The sequence below is a fragment of the Ursus americanus genome, chromosome 6 (genome assembly GCF_024610735.1).
Source record: "Ursus americanus isolate L20-20 chromosome 6, mUrsAme1.1.p, whole genome shotgun sequence".
NCBI classification, from domain to species: domain Eukaryota; kingdom Metazoa; phylum Chordata; class Mammalia; order Carnivora; family Ursidae; genus Ursus; species Ursus americanus.
Window position 1 is genome coordinate 50,348,550 of NC_142132.1, and position 14,161 is coordinate 50,362,710.

The window sequence follows — 14,161 nt, forward strand, 5'->3', positions numbered from 1 at the left end:
ATTAGAGAAAAGGAAAGAAAAGTTACTAAAATACACATGGTTTGATTCTATTCTATTCTTTGATTCTTCCAAGACCTCTAATAAGAATACGGCAGTGAAGAACAGAGACTGCTAGGAAAATCTCTCTCAGACAAGGGCAGGAAACAAGTGATGCCAGTCAAAAGAAAACAATCATTGCTCTGTTACTCAAGTATCCTTGTCCCTTCCAATTTTAAATGTCTCAAATATTCTGTATTTTCTTTCCTTAAGGTGGGCCCATTGCTACATTTCAAAAATAGGTAGGTTCTTGGTTCTGTCCCTAAACCTCCTACTTCTGGGAATGAGATTTCAAGCAATTACTTTATTTCAATGAAAATGCCCTACGGAGTTTACTGTAAGGGACTTGATTGCTAGTTACTATCACCTTAACTTTCTATTTTTAACAACTGCTACAAATAATACAGGTCAATAAGTAGGTTATATTGTAATGTAAAGCAATTAACAGTATTTAGGGCAGATTTGAATAGAAATGTCCATATATAACTAACTGATAATGAAAAACAGTCATTAGAGACAGAAAAAGGGCTATCCATACTGTAGAGGAATGGTATCTAATTTAATTTTGTAGCACACATTACAGGCCTATGCACATATAACATTCTTTTTAGTGGCAGACCCACAATTAAATTCCTCAGCTACAGGAAATTCTCTTTTCAGTGTAATAAGCTTATATTTTTATTCTTTAAAACCTAATCAATTACCATACTACTTGGGGGGAAATTGTTCTATCCCTACTTCACACCATGTGCAGAAATAAATTCAAAACAGTAAATATTTAAATATAAAACATAAGACTGTAGGGGCACCTGGGCAGCTCAGTGGCTTAAACTTCTATCTTCAGCTAAGGTCATGATCTCAGGGTCCTGGGATCAAGCCCAGAGTTGGGCTCTCTCCTTCTGCCATTCTCCCTCTACCCCTCTCCCTCAGCCCCTCCCTCTGCTCATGATCTCTCTCTAATAAATAAATAAATAAAAATCTTTAAAACATAAAACTGTATAAGTCTCATACCATCACCTTTCATTAATCAGAATGGCAATGACTCCAATAATTGATAGTAAGTAGTGCTGGCACGGGAGTGGGAAAACTGACATGCATACAGTGTTGGTAGTAGTGAAAAATTTGTTTTTTCTACTGGACATTTGTGCAATGTGTATTTAATGTGCATATTCTTTGATTTCATAATTCTACTTCCAGGAATTTATCTTAAGTAGATGATTAAATAATGGAAAATGCATAAATGCATAAGAACATTTACAATGGCACAATTTATAAATAGTAAGATTTGAAAACAACACAAATGTACATGATTTGGAAACTGGTAAATCATACAATGTAACACTGGTAAATCATACAATGTAACATATGGCTACATATGGCTATATGTATTTCTTCAGAAAAAAGTAAACTATATACTATTAAAAAAATATAAACCAAAGAATCATGTCAGCAATATAATCTTATCTTTTATTTAAAAAGTATCTATTATAGGGGCGCCTGGGTGGCACAGCGGATAAGCGTCTGCCTTCAACTCAGGGTGTGATCCCGGCGTTCTGGGATTGAGCCCCACATCAGGCTCCTCCGCTAGGAGCCTGCTTCTTCCTCTCCCACTCCCCCTGCTTGTGTTCCCTCTCTCGCTGGCTGTCTCTATCTCTGTCAAATAAATAAATAAAATCTTAAAAAAAAAAGTATCTATTATATAAACTTATGTGAGTGTGTAAACATGCTTAAAAACAGTCTATGTGGGGGCACCTGGGTGGCTCAGTCAAACGGGCAGCTGCCTTCAGCTCAGGTCATGATCCCAGTCAGGGTCCTGGGATCGAGCCCTGCATCAGGTTCCCTGCTCAGCCGGGAGTCTACTTCTCCCTTTCCCTCTGACCCTCCTCCTTGCTTGTGCTCTCTGTCTCAAATAAAATCTTAAAAAAAAAAAAAAAAAAAAAAAGTCTATGTGGCTATATACCCAACTGTTAACAGGATTATTTATGGGATGGGTGAAAGAAGAGGGGATGATGTGAGCTTTTACTTTTTAATTTATATATTTTCAAAAACATTGCCTTCACAATAAATCCGAAGTGTCATATTTGACCCTTCTCCCTTGCTTACTGTCAGTCTCCTGTTCCTAATACCTGGAGAAAGTTTTGTCACCCTTCAGCTCAGGCTATATTTTTAGTTATTGATCTCCCTTTGGCTGTTTCATCTTCCCTTGTTGGCATTTCAGCTGTTTATACTGCAACAAAACGGACATGTAATTTTGTTTTACACATATACAAACGATATTAAAATAACAACAAAGGTGCTAACACATATACTTGAATATTTGGCAATACATAACTAAAGCATGGAAGGTTAGAAAAGTAGGATAATAAATTCTTTTGTCCAAATTTAATGAGTCAACAAAGGCCAATTCTGTATATAAAGTACAGGTGATTTTCAGGTTTTTAAATTTATTTGTTTTTTTTTTTGTTCCCATCTGCATAATCTCCACTCTCTCAATTTAATCAGAAGAGAAGATATTGTCTATAATATACCAAAACAAGCTACAAAATTTAAAACAAAAATAATAAGTAGCCATTATTTAGTATATCCCAACAAAGAGTCAAGTTTAGAATAGTGGGTACTTTATTTTAAATGGAATATGGTCAAACTGAAATAAAAAGGAGTATCATGATAAGGACATTGAAGGGACCACAGTCATGTCATATTGATGTGGAGAACAAAGGCAAAAGAAAAAAAGTTAAATTTCCTTGCAACTTAACAGCCCATTGACAAGTCCTTGAGAGAGGCAGAGTGACCTTCCTCTAGGAACTCAGGGGCCTCGATGTTAACACTTTGCTAAGGGCAAAAGGCAATTTTAGTTTAACATTATCCTGACCTCCAAGATCTTTTAAGTCTCCTTTAATATATAAAAATTCCTTTGGAAACTTCCTTCCTTTATCTCTATCCCCCAAGATACATGTTAGTGGCCATCCTCCAAGATAATGGACCCCTGATATGCATATGAAGGGTCTCATGACTAAGGTTTTACTAGACAGTAATAAATGACCTTTTCCTAACAACAGCTAGCCCCCTCAATGCCCTGGAAACCTTGCTTCCAAAATTCCCTAGAGACTTAACACTATCCCCTAACCCCCTCTCAACTTGAAAGCATATAATCAGTCACCCATGACAACCCCAGTGCAGCTCTTTCTGCCCATGGGTCCTGTCCCTGTGCTTTAATAAAACCACCTAACTACACCCAAGATGTTTCAATAATTCTTTCTTAATCATGTTCTTCGAACCCCAACACTTCCACATCAATATGAGGAACTAAAGATGCTCAGGATGGTGGGAAAGGGAAAACGATAATTGAAAGAAACTTGTTTACTGCAGCTCCACAGCAAAGAACCAGTATCAATGGACAGATGTAACAGGGGGTAGATTCTGGCTTAAGATTTCTACCAAATTATTTCTAGAGGTTTATTACAGGTATTGAAAATACTAAAAACGCACATTTTCAACATTTCATTCATTCATTCACTCATTCCTTAGAAAGAAGAGAGAGGCAGAGGGAGAGGGAGAGAGACAATCTTAAGCAGGCTCCATGGCCAGCTTATGAGCCTGACGCAGGGGGCTCAATCTCACAGCCCTGAGATCATGACCTGAGCCGAGATCAAGAGTTGGACACTTAACCAACTGAGCCACGCAGGCACCCCTAAAAAACATTTTAGTATTAAAAGCAAAGTCTTAGCTCTATTACATATATGGTGCCATCAACCCACCAAGAATAAGAAAGAATGATAAAGAAGGTAGCAGGCTACCTTTCCAGTACACTGCAGGTGCTGTCCTGGCACGGAGAGGGAGGTCACAAACATGGTAAAGCAGCGAAGCAAGAATACAGTGCCCATCAGACTACAGAGCCTTCGGAGAAGTATTGACCTGTGAACAGAGCGACCAAAAAGAGAGAAAGATCACAAGAAAGCAAACCAAAAAACTCCAGGCATCAAGTGTTTATGTAAAAGGAGAGCATGCAGGAAAACCACTAGAACTAGATTCTCTGAAGAAGACAGAAATCTTAGAGAAATCTTAGATCTGAAGCATCACTGTCCAAGAGAACTTTCTGTAATGAAGGAAATGTTCTATAACTGCACTGTCCAATCAGGTATCTACATGTGGCTCTTGAGCACTTAAAATGTGACTAATACATCCAAGGAACTGAATTTTAATCTTATTTCATTTTCATTAATTTAAATAGCCACATGTGGCTAGTATCTGCCATGTCAGACAATGCTGACCTAAGAGCGTCATTTTCTTGATAAGAAAATATGGCTAAAGAGAAAGTAAAAGAAATATGCAAGAAAGAAGTAAGACTAGTACCTATCTTGACTCTTAATGTTAGTGCTGTTATTCATATATTGCCCATAAATTATTTACTTTACGAGAGGTAAAATTAAACATGATTCTAGGGAACTTCTGCTCATAAATAACATTGTAAATTGATTACTGATAGTAGCTATCCTAAACATTCTCTAACTTGTCCTAACTTAAAGTATAAAAATATTAAGTTTTTTTAAATACCAAGTTTTATATTAAGTATACCTAGCAAAAATTTTGAACTGCATTGTATTATCACTTGTGCTGTCATATTAATTTTTTAAGATGTCCAAACCAAAACAGACTATAATCATCTTAAGCACAGGGACTATGCTTTACACGTTTTCAAAATGCTCTTTCCACCCTCAAAAAAGCATTGAACACAAGTTAAGAGATCTCATATTTTAGTGTGTATACCTGGGATGGAGCCTAGGAATCTACATTTTAACAAGAAGCCCGGGGATTCTAATGAAAGCAGTACAAAGGCCACATTAGAAAGAAACACTTTCTTCGACCAATTAAACACCAAAACTTGTATTTAACTGGCCACAGCTATGCTTTGCTAGACCTACCGGGTAAATTCTTCCTTGGTTTGAAGAGTGGATAAACTCAAATTCAAGGGGTCTTGTGAGCCAAAATTAAACCAGAAAGCAGCAGTGATGTTACATGTTTTTAAACCACCTCTGGTTTTAAGCAATCCAGAGTTAAAAATATTGCTGGAAAATGGGAAAGAATGAAACACAATACAGCCTAAAAGTGTGACAACAATAATGATCGACCTTTCTTTTCACCTTCAAAGCAATGAAATAACTGCTGCTTAGGACCTAAAGCACATCGCTGGTTTACCTCAAATACCTCCTGGTGAGGAGAAAGGATAAAAAATTCAAGAAAGTGTCCCTATTCCTCATCAGTGTCCACAGACAATGGAGAGCAGATCCACAAACTTTACAGTTCTTCAAATTTTTTCATTATGCCTGATTTTTTTTTACTTAAATCAAGTAATTTCCCCTTACTAAAGTAGGAAAGAAGCCTCCCCTTACATTCTTTCCTTTATATTTCTTAGTGAAAGTGCCAAAGAAACACTTTCCCTATTCAGCAATTTCCTGTATCATCTTAAGCAAGCCACCTAACTAGATGTATATGGTAGGCAAAATAATCCCTTTTCTAATGGGCCTCCTCCAAGCAGAGAATTTCTTTCATCCAAACATTGCCCTTGGCCAAAGACTGTTCTTGGAGTAGTTTCTATCCTTCTACAGAAAATGACATTTTTGATTTGTTTTCAAAGAAAGTTACGGCTAGACTATTTGTGGTTGGCTCATGGCTGAACATCACCATCTCTGATCTTTGCCTGCAGAATATATTCAGAATACTACTAAACATGTAGGTATTACCTCACAGTGATTTTCTTGTTGATCAAACCCAAAACATTTTCCATAATGACTAAAGAAGGAAATTAACAGGGAAACTACAAAGGAAGAGACAAGGTTTGATGAACTTTATCCAAGACAGTCAAAATACTTTGTCTTTTAATGGAATAACTGAGGTACCTGTGTTTGTGAAGAAGAAGAACCAGGAGCCAAATATAGCACAAAATCATGCCACATACTTCTGTCATGGCAAAGGCCCATGGGATTCTAGGAACACTGGAACAGAAAAAAATTACATTTTGGACTGACAAGAAGTGTATGTACGTAAATGACACCCTTTGCAGTAAGATACTCTTCTAAATTGCTTCCTATAACTTTTATCTCTTTTAGGAGATGGTATTTAAAGAAACTGGGGGGAAAAAACTGTTTCATAAAGTATTCCATTTATCAAAACCTCTTTGCTGTCTGTGATTCCCAATTAATGGTTGTCTGTGAAGAGGTAACAACCCTTTTCTTCCTCCCTGTAGCACGGTAGACCTGGGTACAGAACTGCCCACAAACACCAATGGGAAAAGTTTCACTTCTTGCATGATGCGCTAATTGAAGAATCTGAACTTGACTTTTTTTTTTTTCTTATAATAAACTTGGTTTTGTTTTAGAGGCAGTAAATAGAGTTTTTGTTTTGTTTTACTCCTTTATTTCTCTCTGCCCTCCTTTGTTTTATATCCCTGTTTCCTTCTCTTTTCCATTGATTCCTCTTTCTTCACCAACTCCACAACTCCAGTGGTTATTCATTAGTCAAATACATGTCACATTTCTTAATTTAGAAAGAAAGAGAGAGGGCGACCGGCAGGCTCAGTCGGTGGAGCACGCAACTCCTGATCTCAGGGTTGTAAGTTTGAGCCCCACATTGGGTGTAGAGATTACTTAAAAATAAAATCTTAATAAATAAATATATACATAAAAAGAGAAGGAGGAGGAAAAGGAGACAGAGGAGGGAAGGGAGTAAAGATGAAAATGAGTTAGTGCAAACAGGTCATCTGGTAGGATTATTGTCTTATTTTTATTCTTTGTACATTTCCACTAAAAATTCTTGTACAATAATGTGTTAATTTTATAACTAAGGAAATAAAGGTATTTATTAAAAAGAAAACATGAAATCTGAAAGAATGATATTAATAGTCTACTTCAAACCTTATTCAGAGTTAAGAGAATCAATCATCTTTAGTCAGGGACTTATCTTTTATTTATTACCTCAGAAAAAAAGACTCCTCTTCTGTATTTTTAATCTATTGGTGCCTTATTTATCTGGCATTACTGGGGAAAGGGTTATTTCACATATCAAATTTTCAGATAAAAGAAAGATTCCTGAGGCGCCTGGGTGGCTCAGTCGGTTGAGCATCTGACTCTTGGTTTCAGCTCAGGTCATGGTCATGGTCATGTCTCGGGCTCTGTGCTCAGTGTGGAGTTTGCTTGAGATTTTTTCTCTCTCCTTCTCCCTTTGCCCCTCCCCCCTCAAATAAATACATCTTTAAAAGAACGATTTCTTTAAGTGACTTTTAACTATATACACTTTTAAAATGAACATTTAAAAAAACTCTATGTGTATAATACATACATATATATATATATATATATATATATATATATATATGTCCATATGTGTGTGTATGTGTATATATATAAATGTATACAAATGTTTCACAATGTTTAGGATGAAAATAAATTTTCTGCCCCAACCCTACCTAATTCTTGCTCCCCAGAGGCAATCACTTTCACTCTTCTGTTTTATTTAGCATTATATCTTTTAGTTAGTCCCCCTGCCACCCACTCCCACCATTTTTCCTCCCCTATTCTCAATACTGTTTCACAATTTTTTAAAAAATAATTTCTGGCTTTTACTTAACATATGTTGTAAATATCATTTGCAGCTGAGTCAGTAGAGAACAATGATTAAATCCCTTTCTTGTAGTAGACATTCTTAGAATTCTCTAAAGCTAAAATACAACTTTTTTTTTAAGGTTGCTCTGTTTTTTGTGTGCCATCACATTTCATCTTCAAACTATTCTACAATTTCAATTTTTCTTTTTGGGGAAATTTCTCCTAGAGCTCTTCTTTTTTTTCCAACTTAGTATGGTTACATTTTTTAGTCCTCCTATATGGCTCTTTTCTGAAATAAAACTTGACCATCATCTTGGAAATTCCTCTTTTCTGTATTAGATTCTTTGTTTCCTGAATCCATGTCCTCCTCTTTTTCAGTTTACTCCTTAGTTTTGATGGTGTGTAACCTCCAGTTATTTTCTGAGAAACACAGGCGAAGGATAAACTTGGTTGTTGTTGTTTGTTGTTTGGGTTTTTTTTTGCGGGGCGGGGCGGGAAGGGCAGAGAAAGAATCTTAAGCAGGCTCCGGGTCCAGCTCGGAGCCCCATGCAGTGTTTCATCTCACAACCCTGAGATCATGACCCAAACAGAAACCAATAGTCGGGACGCTCAACTGACGAGCCACCCAGGCACCCCCTAAACTTGTTTTTACTGTTAGTTTTATTGAGGTTTAATTAACAACCAGAAAAAAACCACCCCTGTTGGTGTACAGTTCAATGAGTTTTGACAAACGTATTCAGTCATATAACCACCACCACAATAAAGATTTATTTTCATCACTCCAAAAAGTTGCCCTGTGTCCCTTTGTAATCAATCCCCTCTCTCATTTCTAGCCCTGGGGCAATCATTCAACTGATTTCTGTCCTATAGAGGTTTGCCTTTCCCAGAATGGCATATAAATGGAATCACACAGTATTTATTTACATACCTTTTGGATCTGGCTATTTTCACTTGGCATAATATATTTCAAATTTACCCATGTTATTCCATGTATAAGTCTTTATCCATTCTTCTCTATAATTTCTTTGGTTGATGGATATTTTGGATATTTGATGGATATTTGGATATATCCAGTTTTGGGTGGTTTTGAATTAAGACCATGAGCCATGAAACTGTTGTGTCCTATGTTAAGGGTATGTTTAACTTTTTAAGAAACTGTCAAACTGTTTTAGAAGCCGTTCTGGGGACGCCTGGGTGGCTTAGCCATTAAACGTCTGCTTTCAGCTCAGGTCATGATCCCAGGGTCCTGGGATCGAACCCTGCATCGGGCTCCCTGATCGGCGGGAAGCCTGCTTCTCTCTCTCATACTCCCCTTGCTTGTGTTCCTCCTCTCGCTGTCTCTGTCAAATAAATAAATAAAATCCTAAAAAAAAAAAAAAAAAGCAGTTCTGTCATTTTGCATCTCTACCAGCAATATATGAAGACTATCAGGTGCTCTGGATCCTCATCAGGTGTTGTTACCGATTTTTTTCATTTTAGCAATTCTAGTAGCTGTGGGGTTGGAAAGTAAATATTTTAAGAATTGCAAACTTAAAAATTTCCTTGGGTCTAGCCTTGTAACTAATTGATAGTTTGCCTGGACAGAGAATTCTAGGTTAGACCTTATTTCCTCTCAGAAAGTTAAAGATAATTGCTCTTGTCTTCTAGCTTCCACTGTTGTAAAGTCTGATGCTATGTGGATTTCTAATCTTCGTATGTTACTTGTTCTGCCTCTTAAGAAGCTTTTAGGATCTTCAGTCTATACCCAGTGTTCTGAAATTCTCCATTTCTGGGTGCTTAGTGGGCCCTCCATTCTCCATTTCTCCTCCAATTCTCCATTCTGGGTGCTCCGTGGGCCCTTTCAATCTGTAAAGTCACATTCTTTGAATTTGGGAAATTTCCTTGTAGTATATCCTAAGTAATATCTTCCTTTTCTCTCTGTTTTCTTTCTAGAACCCATATTTGTTTACTGTTGGGCCAACTGGACTAATCTTACTTTTTCTCCTCTACTTTTTTTTAAGATTTTTTTTTTTTTAAAGTAATCTCTATGCCCAATGTGGGGCCCCAAACCCACAACTCCGAGATCAAGAGTCAAATGCTCCACTGACTGAGCCAGCCAGGAGCCCCTCTCTGTTACTTTTCATCTGTTCTACATACTAGGCAATTTCATCAAATCTATGTTCCAATTATTCTGCTGGATTTTAAATTTCTACTTTTTTTATTTTCCAAAAGCTTTTTTTCCTCTGAGTTTTCCTTTTTTATAGCCTACTGTGACTGTCTCATAAAATGTAACATCTCTTATCTGTGAGAACATGCTTATTTTTTTGAAGTGTTCTTCTGATCCCTATTTTGTGTTTCCTACTTTGCTTTTTTCTGTTTGCGTTGGTCTGTTTTCCTTAAATATCTGGTCATTCTTGACTGACCATTCATATTTAACAGTGAAGTACTAAAAAACCAATTTGATGCTCTGTGTGCATAGATTGAGTTTGTCATGTTGTGGGTTCCACTGTAGAGTGATAGAGATGAGATAGGGATATCTCCCCTACCACAATACCTACAGTACTTTTCTCTTGTGCAGGTTTTCCAAGGTGAGGAATCTGTTCTCCTGCTTAGAGAACTGGCACTGGGTAGGAGTGGGGATGGGAAGTCTGGCTACTTAAGGAAGGGAGCTAGAAGTCTCAGTGATCAGTATGTAAATTTACAGTAATCACCTTGAAAACATACTGAAAACAAGCACCTCTGTTCTCATTCGAGCATGGTATCCCAGAGACCCTCACATTTAACTAGTCTGGAGAATATACCACCTATCTTCCGTTGGAATCGAGAAGGTCTAAAAGCTTCATAAATTGCTTTTCAACCAATTCTCCCATATTTATCTGTACCTGGTCACGAAAGATGCTTGGTGCCACCTGTTTTGAGAGTTTTTCTGGAGCTCTGAAATACAAACAAACTCACCTCTTGGACACTGCTAGTCCCCATACCCAATCTTTTTTTTTTTTTTTTAATTTTATTTATTTATCCGACAGAAATAGAGACAGTCAGCGAGAGAGGGAACACAAGCAGGGGGAGTGGGAGAGGAAGAAGCAGGCTCATAGCGGAAGAGCCGGATATGGGGCTCGATCCCATAACGCTGGGATCACGCCCTGAGCCGAAGGCAGATGCTTAACCGCTGTGCCACCCAGGTGCCCCCCCCCGTTCCCAATCTTAAAACAGGCGTTCAGCATTCTACTTTCCAAATTTTCATCATTATCATTGTTTTTGCCTTCATGGGATTATAGAGTTCCCCCTCATCTCCTTTTACTGTCATTTTAGTGAAGTGTTGTGAGGAAATGTTTACTCAATATCTCATATTTATTTTGATGCAAAGTTTTCTAAAATGCATTACACATGGATACGCCTCTTTTTTCTGGATAAAAATTTAATTTTCTTTGGTAATTTAGTCATGATTGTGAACACTGATTATTGCATTGAACATGGTAATGACCTCAGGGACTATTGAGAAGTGAAGGTTAAGCTCCTGACTGGAGTAGTTTCTCCTTTATTTATGTTTGCTTTTTATAGTGCTTCTGGTTCTTCCCTTGCTATTATGGCTATCAGCCATCTTCTCACTGTTGTAAGTGGGATGCCTATAGAGGCATCCCTTTCTCCTTCTAATTTTCTATTTATGATGTGCTGAAGGTTTTGGAATTGTGTGACACAAGTTTAGAAAACAAACTCCGAAACAAAGATGGGTGTGAAAGTGAGTAGCAGTGTTCCCAAGAGAAACCTTAGTATAGTGAGGAAATGAGATCAGGAAGGCGAGTAAGCAAGGCAAGAGTGAAACATTAAACAAAGCCTTGTGGAGTAAGTATGGCAAGGGTTAACTATGCCTCAGTCCTGTGTGGAATTTTCGAAACAGTGTAGGTCCGACCTAAAAGTTGTCCCAATTAGAGTGAAGAAAAAGAAAATATTTATACCCCATCTCATCAGTCATTGGTTAAGGGCTGTTGCGGGTGGGATGTAAAGTCCTAAGTATGTTTGCCTCTCTTTCCAAGCAGGCAAAATGTGTTCAACGGCCCAGATGTAGCTCTCCAACAGAGACACATTTGCTGGATATTGGGAGTATTCGTGTGCAAGAAAATGAAAAAGAGATCTGAGAGTATACAGGAAGAACACTGACAGTACCTGCTACCATTCTCTTATGAATAAAGCATACTTGCTCAAGTGCATGAAGATTTGTAGTGGGAGGCACAATAGAGATGGAAAATTTGGCTTCAAATCCCCATTGCAAACTGAAAATCACATATAGGTCTACACAAAACTTTGTACATAAATGTTCATATGCACCATTATTAACTGTAGCCAAAAAGTGAACAACCATTCATCAACTGATGAACAGATAAACAAAATGTAGTATATCCATACAATGGAATATTATTTTGTAATAAAGAAGAATAAAGTAGTGATACATACTACTATATGGATGAATCTTGAAGATATTATGCTAAATCAAAGAAGCCAATCACAAAAAAGGCCACATATTGTATGATTCCATTTATATGAAATGTCCAGAATAGACAAATCCACAGATACAGAAAGTAGATTAGTGGTTGCCAGGGAATAGAGGGAGGGGGGAATGTAATGGGACTGATAATGGATAGGAGTTTCTTTCTAGGGTGATGAAAATGTCCTGGAATTAGTGGTGATGGTTATGCAACTGTAAATACACTAAAAACCACTGAATTGTACGCTTTAAAAATAAGATCCTAATTTTTCTTCCAGGCCAGTTTTCCTCTTTTCTCCCACTATGCCTTGGTTATAGTCTATATAAAACCTCAGCCTCAGAACTGTTCCATGTTCTGGATTTGTCTTATAATTTCCTCATGATCAGATTTAGGTTATATTTTTGGAGGGGGCAAGATTATTATATAGGTGATGTTGTGAACATCACATCCAATGCACATAATGTCACTTTGTCCCACAGCAATGCTGCATTTGATCATTTGGTTAAAATGATGCATGTCAGATCATGCCATTGTAAAGGTACCTTATTCTCCCTGTAATTAAGTAATATGTGAGATATATTCAGATTATGTGAATATCCTTGACCTTTCACTTAATGATTTTAGCATCTACTGATGACTTGCCTGAATCAATTACTGTGTTGGATGTTGCAAAACAGGCCATCTATGTTTATTCGTATTATTCTTGAAGAATTTCCCCTCTCACCCCACCACTTTTCATTTATCACTATGGATTCACAGATTCTCTTACTCAAAATATTAGAATCCATTACCATCATTATGCTTTTTGATGTTCCAACGGTCCCAGTTTGATCAGTGCAAGCACCTTCAAACCAACTCGAATGCTCTTTTGACATGCTTTCATTGGTTGTGTGCTCTCCCTTGCTTTACGGAACAAGAGCTGTTTTACTCATTTTATACTTTCCTTGCCCCACACTTAAAACCAGCTCACATCAGTTCTTAGAAATCTTCCTCACTCTTCTTTATGATTAAATAGTACTCTGCTATACAGATGTACTAGTATATTCAACCAGTTTTCCATGGATAAGCATTTAGATTATTTCCAATATTTACAATTACTACAAATAATGTCACAACGAATAACTTTATACATATGTTGTTTCATATTTGTGGATATATATCTTCAGGTAAATTCCAGTAAGTCTCCTATTCTCTTTTGAACCCATAACAATCAGCTTTTGTTCTTATTAACTCTTATGAAGGTCACAGATGACCAACATGTTGCTAAATCCAGTGGTCAATTACCCACATTTTACCTGATTCCTCAACAGAACTTGACACAGCTAATTATTAATTATTCCTGCCCTCTTAAAATACTTTTTTTTTTTTAACTGGCTTCCAGGATACTACTTTCTCTTTCTGCCCTGACATCTTCAGTTCTCTTTGCTTGTTCTGCCTTTACTTCTCAGACTTCTGTTATTATGTTCTTGGGCTTCATCTTCAATCTTTCCTCTTCCAAACTCATTCCCTGGAAGACCTTATCTCATACCATGTCTTTACCTATTCTGGCAACTTCCAAATTTCAGCCTGTATCTCTCTGAACTCCAGCTCATCTTTGCATCTCTTACGTGACATCTGATTTTGTGTAAAAGATATCTCAAATTTGACACATCCAAAACCAAATCCTTCTTTTTCTCTCCAGCTCAGCTCCTTCCACAATCTTCCCATCTCTGTAAAGGGCAACTCCATCCTTCCAGATGCTCAGGTCAAAAATCTTAGAGTAATCCTTGACTTTTCTTTGTCTTACACCTTACATGAAAATCTATCAGCAAATCTTGTTGGCTGTGTTTTCTAAATATATGACTAGAATTTGACTCTTTCACACCACCTCTCCCACTACTATCCTCATCCAATTCACCTCATTTCTGTCTAGATGAATTCAATAATTTAATCCCTGCTTTCCCATACCCACATCCACACCCAGGCTATTCTCAATACAACAACTACAGTTACCTTTTAAAATGGAAGTTAGATCACTGTATTCTTCTAAATACTTTCCAATGGCTTCCCTTCTCATTCAGAATG

At 37.1% G+C, this 14,161-nt stretch overlaps 1 protein-coding gene across 4 annotated transcripts in view; it reads right to left on the reverse strand.

The window, feature by feature from the left end:
• The window catches only part of SAMD8 (sterile alpha motif domain containing 8), a 59,361-nt gene that overhangs the window by 24,944 nt on the left and 20,256 nt on the right, over positions 1 to 14,161 (reverse strand). For all 4 annotated transcript variants that reach the window (XM_087863006.1, XM_045783374.2, XM_045783375.2 and 1 more), the window contains exons 3-4: positions 5,934 to 6,029; positions 3,834 to 3,951 (exon numbers count right to left, since the gene is read on the reverse strand). In XM_087863006.1, coding sequence (XP_087719132.1) covers positions 3,834 to 3,951; positions 5,934 to 6,029 — 214 coding nt within the window. The remainder of the gene's footprint in view (positions 1 to 3,833; positions 3,952 to 5,933; positions 6,030 to 14,161) is intronic.